The sequence below is a fragment of the Gopherus flavomarginatus genome, chromosome 3 (genome assembly GCF_025201925.1).
Source record: "Gopherus flavomarginatus isolate rGopFla2 chromosome 3, rGopFla2.mat.asm, whole genome shotgun sequence".
In the NCBI taxonomy this organism is placed as follows: Eukaryota; Metazoa; Chordata; order Testudines; family Testudinidae; genus Gopherus; species Gopherus flavomarginatus.
The window spans coordinates 66,256,616-66,272,224 of NC_066619.1; the positions used below are offsets into that span (position 1 = coordinate 66,256,616).

General features: G+C 40.2%; 1 protein-coding gene across 9 annotated transcripts in view; it reads left to right on the forward strand.

Moving 5' to 3' along the window:
• The window catches only part of PPIP5K2 (diphosphoinositol pentakisphosphate kinase 2), a 75,013-nt gene extending 70,146 nt beyond the window's left edge, over positions 1–4,867 (forward strand). For all 9 annotated transcript variants that reach the window (XM_050945591.1, XM_050945593.1, XM_050945590.1 and 6 more), the window contains 2 exons: positions 1–129; positions 3,031–4,867. In XM_050945591.1, coding sequence (XP_050801548.1) covers positions 1–129; positions 3,031–3,125 — 224 coding nt within the window. In that variant the 3' untranslated portion in view covers positions 3,126–4,867. The remainder of the gene's footprint in view (positions 130–3,030) is intronic.
• The last annotated feature ends 10,742 nt before the right edge of the window (positions 4,868–15,609 follow it).

Here is a 15,609-nt window from a genome sequence, read left to right on the forward strand (position 1 = left end):
CTTCTTCAGCGTATTTGAGTTCACTGTCTGGAAGAAAAAGTTCTTTAAATACATACAACCCTGCAAAAATCCAACCAACACCACTTGCAGCCTTGCCTGAGAGGCTAGCAATAGAGAAACCAACCTTATGTAAGTAACTTCTGTCACAGAGGTAGAACAGCAAACTTTTTTTTCTTAAATATGCCCAATAGATATTCAAGATGCAAAGATTTATTACATATTAAGATAGTGTGCCATCTACCTGTTGAATCATTTCTTCACAAATGTTACGAAATAGCTGCCTTATCCTTGTATTTGGAATCATGTAGATAATCACAAAATACATGCATTATAGCATTGCACAGCTACTTTAAAAATAACACTTTAGCAGTAATGGCTGAACTGAGGCCTCCATAGAATACAGATGTAGTGTACCTTGGTGGTTACAAAAAAACCCTTTCAAATTGTATTGAGGTGACCTGGTGGATGTCAATCTGCACTTGGGACTAGACTTCCAGACTTAGACTCAAGGCAATTAGACACAGTTTAAAAAAAAAAAGCAGCAACACACAAATGTTTTGGTGATAAAGGCAGTTTTTATGTACTATGGCTCTTCAGAAAACTGGTATCTCTGATGATGGTCCTAATGCAGACGTATAATCGAGCTACTGTGTGTTAAATAAATCAGCAGAGAGGAAAGGATCATTCCATCCATGCTGGTGAAGGTCTGAGTAGTGTCCCACTGCTCTTAGTAGCCCCATAGGCTTCAGATTTTAGTTTTGATGAGCTAGACTTGGGAAGGCTTAATCAGTTGATACTGATCAAATTCACTGTTTCTCCCTGTGTTTTTAAACAGATGAAATTTAGATACACTAATAGCCTTGGAATGACATACAAACAGAAATAAATAAAACTACCTATTAAACAAATTTTGAATTCAAACTAATTATTTGCATCTGTTTATCAAGTACATGGGGCATTTGTTACATTGTTATAGGATCATAGACTCAAAGGACTGGAAGGGATTTTGAGAAGTCATCTAGTCCAGTCCTCTGCACTCATTACAGGACTAAGTATTATCTAAACCATTCCTCACAGGTGTTCGTCTAACCTGCTCTTAAAAATCTCCAATGATGGAGATTACACAACTTCCCTAGGCAATTTATTCCAGTGCTTAACCATCCTGACAGTTAGGAGGTTTTTCCTGATGTCCAACCTAAACCTCCCTTGCTGCAATTTAAGCCCATTGCTTCTTGTCCTATCCAATGTTAATATGATCCAAATGACACTGCAGGCTCTTTTTCAGTTGCTCTTTTCCTGTGTTCTTGGGTTTTTCTAACAATAAATTTAACCTTGTATAGTAAGGTTCAGATTCTAGTGACCCAGTTTACAGCTAAATTCTGTAAATATATTGTGAATCAGATGAATCATACAGAGAGTGACTGACTTTCACCTTAATCATTTGCCAATAGATCCATTCCAGTGAAGCCATTCTCCACAGGCCCAGTGTCTATTTAAGAAACAAAAATGATCCTAGGTTTTTTCCTAGCACAGACTGAAATCTTTGTAAAGTTCATCCACCTTTTAATTCTATTCAGTATTGACAGGTTCTGTCTTCAAAAAAACCAGGTCTAAATACTGAGTCCTATAAACATAGCTTTCAAGTTCTAGATTTGCCTAGCAAGGCTCACTCTGTGAGAGTCTGCCAACTACTTATCCTATGTCTGTCCAGGAGATTTGAAAAGCAGAATTATCTTCTCTATGTGCATTTACAAAATACCGTTCTTTAGATTTGACCTGCTTGTTACAAAATCTTCCATTTGGAGGGTCCTCAGACTTTTTGGCCCTCCCCATTTAATACTTTGGTGTTGCATCATTTCGATGGCTGTTATAACAGTGTATTTTTGGGAAATAACTATCTTATCCCTTCAAGATGTCTTATGCTTGTTCTTCAGGATATGTCTTGTTTATTTTTTTGCTTCCCCTTGCAATGTGATTTTCCCCCCCTACACACACACCCTCCTGAGTCAACCATTTATCTTCTCCAGAGATTTAAGGGATATTGAAGTTTGTCTTCTGTCCTTTTTAATTTGCTATTTGTGGTCTATTGTTGCTTCTAACTTGAAAGAAACTGACTGTTGGAGCACTGGAGCCAGTCTAACTATCACAGCAGGGATATCATATAACTCCCCTATTGGATCCAGTGTTTTAGAGCCTTTGGCTGAGATTTCCTATAAAACCTATGCACAGGTACATGAACAAGAATTTTTTTTTATTTGACTATAACTAACCATATGAATGACTTCAACACTATTGTAAATGACTGTAGTAAAAGATTGAACTTCTTATTGTAAAATTCCAAATTGAAACTGCCTTATCTATCTTCAGTTTATACTAGAAATTGGCTGCAATGCATTTTTAAGTTGTTTGGCTTAAGTGTATAGTAAATCTGTTTAAAAACGCTGTCAAGAACAGTTTGTAAAAACTTTCCTTTATTTGTACTACAGCTGAGAAGCTTGAAAATATATTTTCCTACCAAATTCCTGCCTCTTCATTAGACAGAAAGAATTGTTCGTTTTTCTGTGGCTTTCAAGGTGGTTCAGATCAATATAATTTGTTAAAATGTGTTCCCTCTTCTAGCTGTCTGACTTCTATAAGAGCAGATGTTAGAGGGTTCCACAAACAGTTGCTATTGGTGGGTTATTTTTTTCATCTGTGGCAGACTATTGAATTTCAAGAGTGAATTGCTCAAGACATTGTAACAATGTCAAAGTAGGTCTAACTTTAAGTCCAAACATCTCAAAAGTGACTTAATTAACTTGATGCATCTGAAGAAGTGGCCTTTTTACCCACTAAAGCTTATGCCCAAATAAATCTGTCAGTCTTTAAGGTGCCACCGGACTCCTCATTAATTAACTTGAGTTACTTAGAGATTATAATGGGTTACTTGAGTTCAGTTCACACCAGGATTGATTTAAGTTTTAATACTGACCTTTCTTTTGCTGTACAGTCTTACCAGTGTGGGGTTTGGTTTTTTTTGCTTCTCTGCAGCTACCAGTGGACCCTCCAATCATATCTCTGATGTTGCACCATCTCCTAAAGAATCTGTAAAATGTGGTGATGAAACCCTTACTGAGAAGAAATGAAGCACTTCAGACAAAATTGGAAGCATCTTCCTTCAAAAACAAGCTTCAGTATGCATTTTTAATGGTAGAAAAGCAGACTAAATCTTGACTCAACTCTCCAAAGCCATTCATGTCTCTGTTTGTCTTGGTGCACTTACCTGTATATAAATTTCAATACTCTTAACTAGTGCACATTGTATATATTCAGCTGAAAGGTCTCTTCTCATTTTCTAAAATATTTAAGGCAAAGAAGTTTACTCAAAGTGTAATGAATTGCACAACTTTAATGAAAAAGCTGCACACCAGTTTTTTCAGTGTCTGTTTACTATATATGTATACTAAGCAAAAAGAAAAACACGCCAACCCAACGGTATGTATTATAGTGCCTCTCAAAGCGCCGCTGTAGTTGTCATTATAAACTCCTGTTTTCAGGGGATTTATAATCTGGCTGTGAATTTTTTTCCTGGGCTGAAATTTGATGCACATGATCTTGGCTAGGAGCATTTTTTTATTTGAATACATTTCCAAAGAAATTGCTTGGCTCTTTGATTTAAACAAGTGCTTCTTGCATTTGAATTTTTTAATACCATATATGCTGCAGTAACTAGGCACATTGGGGTGAACTAAGGATGGTGTATTTTCACTTTGAATCTCCTTGGTTTTTGTGTTTACATCAGACCCCTAACATTTGAACATACTTTTTATTTTGTTTAATATACATGATTATATAAGGTGTATATATATCTGTATATCCTCCTACAGAAAAAAATTCTGTTTATATATTTTCGTATTCTAAGAAATTCTTTTGTTTACTGAAAAGATGCCTTTATTTGCTGCATAGGTTTGTTTTTTAAAAAGTCACTAAAAAAGGCCACAATAAAAAACAGGGGTTTTATGAAGCAATTATAGTTGGTCTGGTAGTAAATTACCCTAGAAACTCTAAATATCCCATCTGTAGGTGGTGCGTCCTACCATCCTTTCATATGAAAGAGAAACTGCAGTGTTACCAGAATGTTTAATGTTTCAAAGTTTATCTGAATACTTAGGCTTCAGCATTTTCTGTAATGTTCATACCATTGGCATTCTAAACGCAGCTGTTGTGAACAGCTCTCACTAAGATTGTTGAAGACTTTATTAGAGCTATGAGAAGCTTTAGCAACTCAGATTATACTTTTAAGTGGTCAGATTTTGCAGAGCAGTCATCCAGGTTCAGCAGTTTTGTGCTTTCATCTGTGGCATTTAGAATTATAAAATGTATTCAAAACGTCACTGTCCACTTTTGAAAGTTCAAGTGGCTGATTATTAATACTGACTTTATAAGATGCAGGTTAGCCTTTTTCCAATTTAAATTACAAGAGATTTAGCATCAAAGAAATATTTAAGCATCAGAGCCTTGTTTTTCTTATCCAGCAATTCTCAGTGTAACTACAATTGCACTATGAACTTGCCACAGAGTCTGTACAAATCTTTAAACATGGCACATGTGAAATGGCTTCTAGAAAATAGTCCTACTGAGTGCTGACTAAATAAATTATACCAAAAATATAAAGAGTTCACAGCTGTATATTTCAAACATTTCATTTTCTATAACGTAACCATGTAGTATGGACAATGTTCGTCTTGCACACATTTGAATGTACACATCATGTTTACTGTTTTTTAAAAACACTATTAAAATTAAGAGTGCATATCATTCCAGTCAACCAAAGCTCTGATATAAACATTTTGATGCGCGTGTAAATAAAAACAAGGTCAATGGCTAATTTAATGTCTATTCTGCTTTTTCATTAATAGATAGTATCTGACTTTCAATATATTTACCTGCTTTTTTGCTCATCCCAATTCAAAAAAGCTGAAATAAAAGATGTTTAGAAATATGAATTTGGATAAGAATTGGAGGCAGTCATGTATATCATCATTAAAAGCAATCATCTGAAATGGGGATAGGAAAACACTTAGCCCCCCGATCTGCAGTTCGTTGCATGGAAGTGCACTGCTGCACCCATGCAGAGCTCCATTGACTTCTGAGGGGTCCATATGGGCACAGCAGTCTGTCCTCATGCAACAAACTGAAGGATCAGGGCCTAAAGTCACTCAAATATGAAATGGAAAAAATAATTAGAACAAGATCTGGGCAAATCAAACGCAGGGAAACAACTTCCAGAGAAACATAAATTCAGTACAATTTCCATTAGTCGAAAAGGAGAAGTAAAAAACAAACAAAACCCCTATCCAAACACTCAGCCTACTTTTGAAATGTTAAGCTACTTAGAGAAGATAGCTTCTGCCTGGGATAGGTGACACTCAAATTTGCATTTAAAGTAAATTCTAGAGTAGGTTACAGTACATTTGATGGCTAAATTTACTAAAATGTACAAAGTCCAGAAACATTCTATGCTGGCATGAGATGTGTTATGTGAAAATTTGAGGTGGATCGCTTTGTTATTGAAGATAGAGATGAGCTGAAAATCTGGGTTTGTAACAAAGTACTTTTAATCATTAACTATGCAGAGGCGCTGGTCCTTCCACAAGTAAAGAATTTTTCAAAATCAGTTTTATGTATCTCAGTCACACCCTGTCACTATCTTTGATCAGTGACTCGGGATTTTCCCCTCTACCATAAAGCAAGCAACACAATTGGATGTGGAGTTAGGACCAAAAGAATCAGCTTCACAATTCAAAAGCTTTGGGAATCATTTAAAAGTTGTAGGAAGTTATATAATTACATTACAGTTTTTAAAAACTGAAGATTTCATAATTTTAAGTATCTTCTGGTGCTTCCAAATTGTGATACTAATTTAATCCTTCTCAGTATTGTGTAAGATGGCAGCTGCTTGTAATTTTATTATTTAAGACAAATACTATTCCTTGTCACTGTTTCTTGCCCCATCCTGGTGGAATAGAATAGACCGAGGAAGCCAAAAGCACAAAGATGTGTTTCAACCGTGATGAGATCTCTCAAGATCCACAGACGGGGAGCTCTGGCATGATTGCTCCCCAGCCACAGAGAGCACCCTCATTCAATCAGTGGGATAATGACAGCTGGACTGCTTTTCTGGGGCCTCCACATCCCTTCCACAGCCACCAGAACATCTCCAGAGACGTGCAACAGTGGATCAGTCTTTTCAGCCCTTGGGACTCAGCAGAATGGACCATCCTCACCAAGCAATGATTTCCCAGAGGTAAATCCAAAAATCCTTCTGAATTTAACAATGCAATCCACCTCTAAAGAGAGAAACTCCATTGTCCAGTCCCAGTTAAGTGGGAGCAAAGAGGCAAATTCATAAATTACCAATGTAGATATCATAGTTTGAAAGTCGAGTGAATAGGTATGTTCACTGGAAGACGTAAAGCAGAAGGACATCTATGATAGAGCTCAGTGGGACTTTGTGAGAAGTGGATGATAGGGACCCAGCTAAAGATACTTGACTGCTACAGGGAAAGCAGGATAAAAAATGCTGTGTTTCCTCCAAGGATTCCAAACTTTTATTCTCCCATCCCCCACCCAATTCTCTGGTGGTAGATGCAGTAAACGAGTAGGGTAAGCAACACTACTCCAAGTCTCCTCTATATGACAAGGAACAAAAGTGCTTAGCCCTCTTGGAACAGATGTCCAATTCATCCATGACCCTACAATTTTGGATTGTAAACTATCAGGCAGTCATGGCTAAATATAATTTCACAAACTATAATAAACTTACAACCTTTATTGATCATCTTACACAGGAAGAGAGGGAACAATTTCAGGCTATAATTGCAGTTGATCAATTATTAGCCAGAACATCTCTTTAAGTGTCCTTGGATGCCACAGACACTGCTGCCAGGCCCATATCCATGGCAGTAATTATTCACAGGGCATCATGGCTCCAAGCCTCGGACTTACCAAGAGAAGTTCAGAATATTGTTGAGGACCTCCCCTTTGATGATCAAAAGTTGTTCTCAGAAACCATGGACCACTCTTGTCATATGCTGAAAAACTTAAGGGCCACATTAAGATCTCTGAGTATATATATATACCTAGAATAAAAAGATTTAGTAGCTCTCAAACCCCGCCGAGATCTCACCCTACTCGTTTCTGTGGGTTTGAGATCCATCGGACCCCCCACAAAGTGACATAAGTTATAGAGAAAGAGGGATGCTCATCCTCCTTCCACGAGTACGTAGTCATTGAAACAACAGTTTTGATGGGTCAGTCAAGGGTTCGAATCCTCCCACACCTCTAGTTCAGCAGCTGCAACCCTTTGCCCACTTGTCTCCTTTTGGAGACCACCCTTCCCTTTCCAGCATGCTTCGAGGTGGATTACTATGGACAAGTGGGTCATAGAGGTCATAACATTGGGCCCAATACACTGTGCAGCCCTGCCTCCTTTCCACTCCCCCTTTTCCCGTCCCCCTTTCCACTCCCCCTTTTCCCGTCCCCCTGCAGGGACCCCTCTCACAAGTCTGCACTGAGACAAGAAATAGACTCTCCTTCGACAGCAGTGACAGAGTGAGTCCCAGCTCCTCACAAAGGAAAAGGGTTCTATTTCCCTGTGTCAAAGCAGGACAGAGGGTGGAGACTTATTTTGAATCTGAGACTACTAAACATATTCATAAAGTCTAAGAAGTTCAGAATGGTGACCCTGGCTCAGGTCAGATTGGCAACTCAGGAAACCTGTCTCCACATTAACCTGTTGGAACTCAGGACAATCAGGATTGCCCTATCTTCATTTCCTACCTCTTATCAGGGGCAAATCAATCAGGATCATGACAGTGTGGCCTGCATGTTCTATATCAACAGACAAGGAGGATCAAGATACCCCTCCCAATGCACTGAAGCAATTAAATTGTAGAACTGGCGGTTAGCCCATCAGATCCAAAGTTCAGCTCTCTACCTCCCTGGCATTCAGGACACCACAACCACTACTCTCAGCAGGCATTTCTCCCATGATTATGAATGCAAACTGGGCTCTCAAATTCTCCATGATATTCTCCAAAATTGGGGACTTCCAGAGGTAAACCTCCTCAATATTCCAGGAATAAGAAGTGTCCTCTGTTTTGTTCAGGAGGTAGCGTAGGCCATCACTCTCTGGAAGATGCCTTTCTCCTATCTTGGACAAAGGGACTGTTCTATGCATTTCCTCCAACACTGCTAATAAACTACTGAACAAGATCAGACAGGACAAAGCCAGAGTTATCCTTAAAGTATCAACCTGGCTGAGACAAGCTTTGTACCCTTAACTGCTTCATCTGTGCATCCAGCGATCAAGCTTCCAATCATTCATCATCTCTTATCCAAAGACACAGCTTGTTTACTTCACAGCAACTGAGGGATCCCCTGCATCAGGACCTGGTTCCTCGATGGTTCACAGGCTTAGATTCTACCAGCTCTGCAGAAGTATACATTATTGAACAGCAGAAAGGAGTCAGCATGAATTACCAGCAAAAGTGGAAGAGATTCAGCCACTGGTATCAATGCCACTGATTCATGTCTGAATTCTTGTGACTCTCAGCTATCCAGGGTTACCTGCTGGACTTAAAGGAATCAGGGTTATCAGTTAGCTCGTTTAAAATTCACTTGGTTGCAACATCAGCTCTTCATCCTCCAGTAGGAAGGTTTTATATATTTGCTCACTCTGTCTTCAAGGTTTATTAAGGGTTTGGGGAACCAATATACCCAAGTTGGGGACCCCACTCCAACTTAGAATCTCAACCTGGTACTTAGATATCTCATAAGACGTCCATTCGAAACATTTGCTTCACTTATCCAGAAGATGGCCTTTTTAGTAGCTATCACGTTGGCCCAGAGAGTCAGAGAAACTGGGGCCTTGATGGCAGACCCTCAATCCCCATTTAGGGTGTTCTTCAAGGACAAGATCTTTTTACATCCACACTCTAAATTCTTACCTAAGGTACTATCGGACTTTCATCTGAACCAGTCCGTCCATACCAGTGTTTTTCCAAAACCACGTAAGTCACAACAGGAGAACTTTTCATAACATATATGTTAGATGTGCATTGGTCTTCTAGCTAGATAGGACCAAGCAATTTCAGAAGTTGCCTCAGCTGTTCATTTTTATCACATACAGATCCAAGCGGTCCATGATCTCTGCCCAGAGATTGTTGAGGTGGCTCCTTAGGTGTACTGTCACATGGTACAAAGCAGCTGGTGCTCAACCCCTGGAAAGGTCAGTAGTACATTCTACCAGATCTCATGCAATGTTCATAGCATTACTCAAAAATGTGCCAGTATCTGAGGTATGTAAGGCTGCTACATGGGTTTCAGTGCATACATTTTCTGAGCACTATGTCTTGATCTAGGCATCCAGTTCAGATGCAGCACTTGTTAATGCAGTCTTATCTTCAGTTCTGGACTCAATTCTGAAGCTTCCTCCTCCTCCTTATGAGAATACTAGTTGGGAGTCACTTGAAGTGGAGCACCTGTAGGGACACTACTCGAAGAAGAAGAGGTTATTCCTCCAGTGCAGTAACTGTGGTTCTTTGAGATGTGTGTCCTGATGGGTGCTCCATTATCCACCCCATTTCCCCTCTGCTTTGGACTGTTCTCTGTGGGATGTGGTGCCCACACAGCCCTATATAGCAGCTAAGCACAGCACAAGGATATATAGGATGCCTGCATGGACCAAACGGACATTGCTAATAGAAAATCTCTGACTCGGGGCTCTAGAGGTGCATGTGCAGTGGAACACTCATCAGGACACATATCTCGAAGAACCCCAGTTACTGCACCGAGGGAGTAATCTCTTCTTTTTTATTCTTTGTATTCCAACTGGAAATTAAGGACCAAATTCAACCCCTATATTAGTAGGCATAATTCCCACAGTAGTCAGCTCAATTATGGTAAGATTAATTTTGGCCCAAAGAATAAATTTAATAAGGAGCACTTTTAACAGCTCCTTAAGTCATTATCTATAATCCATACAAAAATGGAGTTACAGTAAATCACGTGCTCAGTGCATGGCACTTAGATTTTAAAAAAATGATCACCATGTTTTTATCAGTCCTTTTATAAAGGCCTGTTAGAAAATAATGGCTGAGCTTTTAATTGTTTAGCGCAAATTGATCTCATTTCCCCAAATTTACATAGATAGTGTTGTCCCTAATGTTGATTTTTTTTACTGACATAAACAATGTTCAGTGGTCCCACTGATTATTTTATGTTTTCAGTTATAAAAATTGCATTGGTTCTTCAGCCACCTGCATTCGCATCTCAGTGCTGCCACACTGCTGTCATTTCTATGTACTGTCAGCTGTACTGTAGGTGACCCTCTATCTGCAATTCAGCTTTGACTGCTGCATGCGTGTACTCATATTGCCCATTTTGTTTGCTTATTTTGCTTTAGAATTAAAAAATCAATAAAAATTAAATTGTGCCAAAATCTATTTTGATAGCTGATCTGCAAATAACTCTGTTAGTTGAGGGGGATGTCCGTTTCATTTTCTCAGATTGTATTAAGAAGACATAAAATGTTATTTTAAAAAATGTTTGTGATTTACCTCTGGAAATATCATGAATGACTATTCTGATCTCCAGCAAAATCAGGGGGTTCAGATGTTAACTGTTGAAGAGACTGGAGTATTGCATCTTTAACAAACATGTCCTTTGTCCCAAGTGCTCGTTAGGCATTGGAATTAACTACATGCTAACAAAAAAAGGACCTTAATTGTCATTTCCTCAGCTTTCAGCTTTTGTGATGTAATAAAGTCACCATATCAGTTTCCTGGGAAGACAAGACTGCAATGTATAAGGTTTTAAAAAAAAAAAAAGGAAAAGAAAAGAAAACCTTTTAACAAACTTTTCGGGCATTCTTTATAGATGAAGAAAAAACTTCCCTTTTTACCTTTGTAGCTCATCACCAATGAATATAAAAATTATTTCAATTCTGCAGTAGGGGTGAAATCAACTTCTACAGATGTCTACCAATGTGTGCTCCAGCTGATCTCTGCTTTGGTCGATTGTCAGATTATTTTTAAGTAAAGCACAATGACAGTAAGAAAAGTCCTACAGTAGCTGCTGATGTGTATAGGTCTGCTGCTTTCCCTGCCTTTAACAGGACCTCTTGAATACATGCCAGGAGACCAAGCTGTTCTTCTGGAGAGTTAAAAGTACTGGGAGAAAAATGGTCAGCAGAGGCAAGAGTTTAAAAAGGATATATTTAATTATCAATAATAATTGGAATTTGGGGAGATAAGTGGGGCAGCTAACCTGCTACCCAAACTTTCAAAGTGAAAAAAATGCTCAACTTCTTAGGCTTGAGTTCATGGCTCAGTGTAAACTTTAGATGATTTTGTGAACACTGGAAAATTTTGTAAAATTCTGTATATTGGTATAGGTGTTAGTGAAATGTCCTCAGGTGTTGCATGAAGAAGGCAAACACCTGATTCTGAGGCACAGGAGGAGATGATTTTCAAACATTTGATTTCAAATATAATTGTAACCTTAAAGGAACAGGTTTTCAGCAGCTGGCCTCCTCTTTTGCATTGACAAATTACAGATGCAGTTTTACACCACATTAATTTGTCGTACAATTATTGTCACTTAGATGTTCAAGTACTTGAGTTGTGGGAGCAAATCTGAAAAGAGAAATGTACAAAATATGTCCTCCTAACACCTGAATATTTTAAACAACTACTTAGATAAAATGCATTACAATTTTCCACAAAGGTTTCTTTCCACTGTTGAGGTCACTTACTATTGTAGTTTTCTCACTTTCAACCTTCACCACTAGATGGGACTCCATTTCAAAGCCTGAGAAGTCAGGCACTAGAAATGAGTGCCCTTTGACCCCATTATTAGCGTTGCAAAAATCAAACCACATAACCACAGAAAGCATTACTGCTAGACTGTCTTCCCAAGTGTACAGAGGTGTGTGTGTGCTATTTTTTTAATTTATGCACTATTAGCAAAACAAAAAAAATAGCTTTAGAAATCTGTACATTAATAGTATATGATAACTAAATATTAGTAGTTCCTAGGAAAGTAATTTTCCCCATTACTTTATCATTTTGGTTTCACAATAATTTATAAAATGACAGGCACTGGAGGATTATTGTAATACTAGATAGGTGGAGGCAGAAAGCCAATATGTAGTATTCCTCTAGACATTTCCCTATGCTTTATTTTTTCACTTAAGCAGTACTAGCAGCAGAAGAGGAACCAAAGGCTCAAGCATCCCAGGATCATGCATGGGGTAAATACAAGGGATTACAATTATTTGGTTCCATAGGAGGCAATTTGCTTGTCTCTTGGGAGAGGAGTGAAGAGCTTCCAATGGCATTTAGCCCCACTTTGTGCTCATCTCACTGCCTCTGTCCCCATCACTTTATATTTGCACTCTCTGCCATTTAATGAATATTCCCTTGAGCATTGCTGTAGTTATCAGAGCCATGACTCCAACGGTGACTTAATTTACTACCACCATTAAATTGGCCTGCTTCTTTCAATGAGTTGCCCTACAAGCTTCCAAATGACTGTTCCTGCTTGTAATCTGATTGCTATGCCATTTTGCTTGACTGCTGATGTTCTAAAACATAGCTTGATAATTCCACCCATTTTGAATAATTGGTCTTGTATATTTGCTCTGTCCAGCTATCCCCACTGATTACTACTACTACTACCCTACTGATTACTCTCCCCTCAGTATACTCTGCCTCTGCTCTCTACACACCTTTCCTTGTGTCATTGGTTCCTTTAGTCTTCGTGGGAAGTTGCACAAGCCTGTATCACTGATCCTGTCTCACTTTATACCCTTTCTTTGGTTATATAGCTTCAGCTACTAATATCTTTATAGTAATGACTCTCAAATCTTTTCCAACTCCTGACTTCTCCCTCCAAACTTGCATTTCAGCCCATTTCTCTGGCTGCTCCCCCTGGATGTTTTGCAGTCTCCTTATCTTTCCTTCTGAACACTCTGATTTGCCCCTATTTTCTGTCCACTGTTATAACACCACCATCCTCTCTGTCATTCAGAGTATAAATGGGGATTATCTTTGACTCCTCCATCTCTCTAGCTCTGCATAACCAGACATGCCACTTCTTCCTCTGTTACTTTTCCAAAATCTGGCCTTTTCTGTCTGCCTACATAGCCTACATCTTCTCTGTCCTGACTACTGCCTCCTCCTCTCTTATCTCCCTATTATGCATCACTCCCCCCCCCCCCAATCCATTACAATCTGGAATGTCAGGAACATCTTCCTTGCCCCTTCCTCTGACCATATCACTCTATTCTCTGTGAATCCCTCCACTAGCTCCCCTTGAGGCAAACATGCCAAACCCATGAAAAAAACGCAGAAATTGGGCTTGTTTTTGGCTTAATTGGCTTGTGAGTTGCTTGTTGGCTAGTTTTTGGCTTCTAGCTTGTTGCTTCTTTTTTTGTGATAGGCAAGCAGGGGAAGGGGGGCAAAGGGGAGGAGAGAGTCAGGAGTACATAGAGTGTTGGGGTTCTTAGATATTGGCTTATTTTGTGCCTTGTTTTGAAATTGGATTAGCTTGATTTATGTCTTATTGTGAAATTGGGGTGCTTATTTACCATGTGAAAGTTGGCAACTGTGCCTTGAGGTAGCTCACTAAAAATAGCAGTATAGATGTTGCATCTGAGCTCTCAAGACCAACTGATCCCCTGGGTCTGAGCTTGGGTGGCTAGCCTTAGTCTCCGTCAGAGGCTGAGCCACAATGTCCACACTGCTATATCTTGTGCACTAACTTGAGCCCCACTAGCACAAGTCTGTCTACCTGAGCTGGAAAGCTTACTCTGAGAAGGGGTATAGACATACCCGAAGAGATCCAGACCTAGGAAAAGTGACCTAGCTCTATGCTGACCCAGAGGGCTTAGAAACATGTGGGATCCAGCAGTTGGGTCTATTCACAGCAATCTGGTGCCCAACTAGAGAGGGTGATTGAATCAGGAGGTAATGACCTTTCCTTTCCTCCCCCCTTCTTCCTATCCTCCCAAAAAGGGATGTTAACTACTGGGTGAGTTTACTAAGGTCAGTTGTAACTAGCGATGACGTTAAATAATTGAGTTTTTGAAGTGGATGGTAGTTTCTCACTTCAAATTAGATACTAACAGTCTGTTAAGGAATTCAGATGCTTTCTGCTTTCTTCACCAGCTTAAAAAGGCTATAGATCTGAGTGGCAGGGCATGACTTGATTTTCTGCTTCCAGACCTTCCTACTTCAGTGAATTTTTACTTGTGTGCTATATATACACATAATAAGAGAGTTGCTCTCCTTTAGATAGTCATGGGCCTAAGTGTAATGTGAAGATTGCCATGTAGTTAGTGTCTAATTCAGTGTGTACTTCCTGGTGGCCAAAGAAGCCATCCCCCAGCTGCAGAAGATAGGCTGATTGTTCTGGAGTCAAGTTGGGGTATTTTGGGCAAACAGATCAGAGACTAGAGAAGTTCAGTGGGATGTGCACATATAAGTGTGGAGATTGCACACTGTTGCCTCCTCTGCTGCTGCATGGCAGGTTTGTCAGCATGTTTGAATTTGAAGGTTGCCACCTCTGAGGTGCAAAACCCAGGACATCCAGCATGATCCTGAGCCTATAAAACTTGGAGAGCACGCAGTGTATACACAGCACTCTTACAACATTCCCAGGGCCAGGACAGCTATCTCAGGCCATGTCTATACCTACAGCGTTGCAGTGGCACAGCAGTACCAAGACAGCTGCACCGCTGCAGCATGTCTGGTGAAGATGCTCTATGACTTGGCATAAAAAACCCAGCTCTGTGAGCGGCAGAAGCTGTCAATGGGACACCCATGTAGTGCTATCCACACCAATGCTTAGGTTGGTATAACTTATGTTGGCTCGAGCGGGGGTGGGGGGATTATTCAAACCCAAGTGACATAAATTATGCCCTCATAGGCTTCAGTGTAAACATAGCCTCAAAAAAGGGATGACACTGGGAAAACTTGGACAGGTGGCAACCCAGTAAAACCACCTCTGCGAATGGTAGTAGCTATGGGCAAGTTTACACTACCATGCTACATCAGTAGCGCATGTGGTGAAGACACACTAAACTGCTGGGAGACCATGCTCCCTTTGGCATAATTACTCCACCATCACTCAAAGCAGAAGCTAGATCTATGGGAGTGTCTCCTGCTGACATAGCGCAGTGTGAACACTGCTTTAAGTCGATGTAACTTACCTCGCTCAGGGATATGCACACCCGTAAGGTAGGTTACACCGACTGAAGCGGTAGCGTAGCTCAGTCCCATCTGTGTCGGTGGGAGAAGCTCTCCCACTCATACAGCGCTGTGCACGCCAGCGTTTAGGTCCGTGTAATTGATGTCGCTGGCGGGGTGGCTAATTCAAGCAGTGAAAGTGGGGAGGGGAGATTCAGGATAATCGCAGGCGGCTCTGCCCAGCCCCTTACGCCGCCATTCCTGTGCGTACCGTTGGCTGGCTGAAGCGCCAGGAGGAGCCCCTTGCACGCAGCGCGGCCGCCGCGCCCCCAGTCCCCGCCCCGGGCCCGTGTGATCTGGGGGCGGAGCGGGGCGG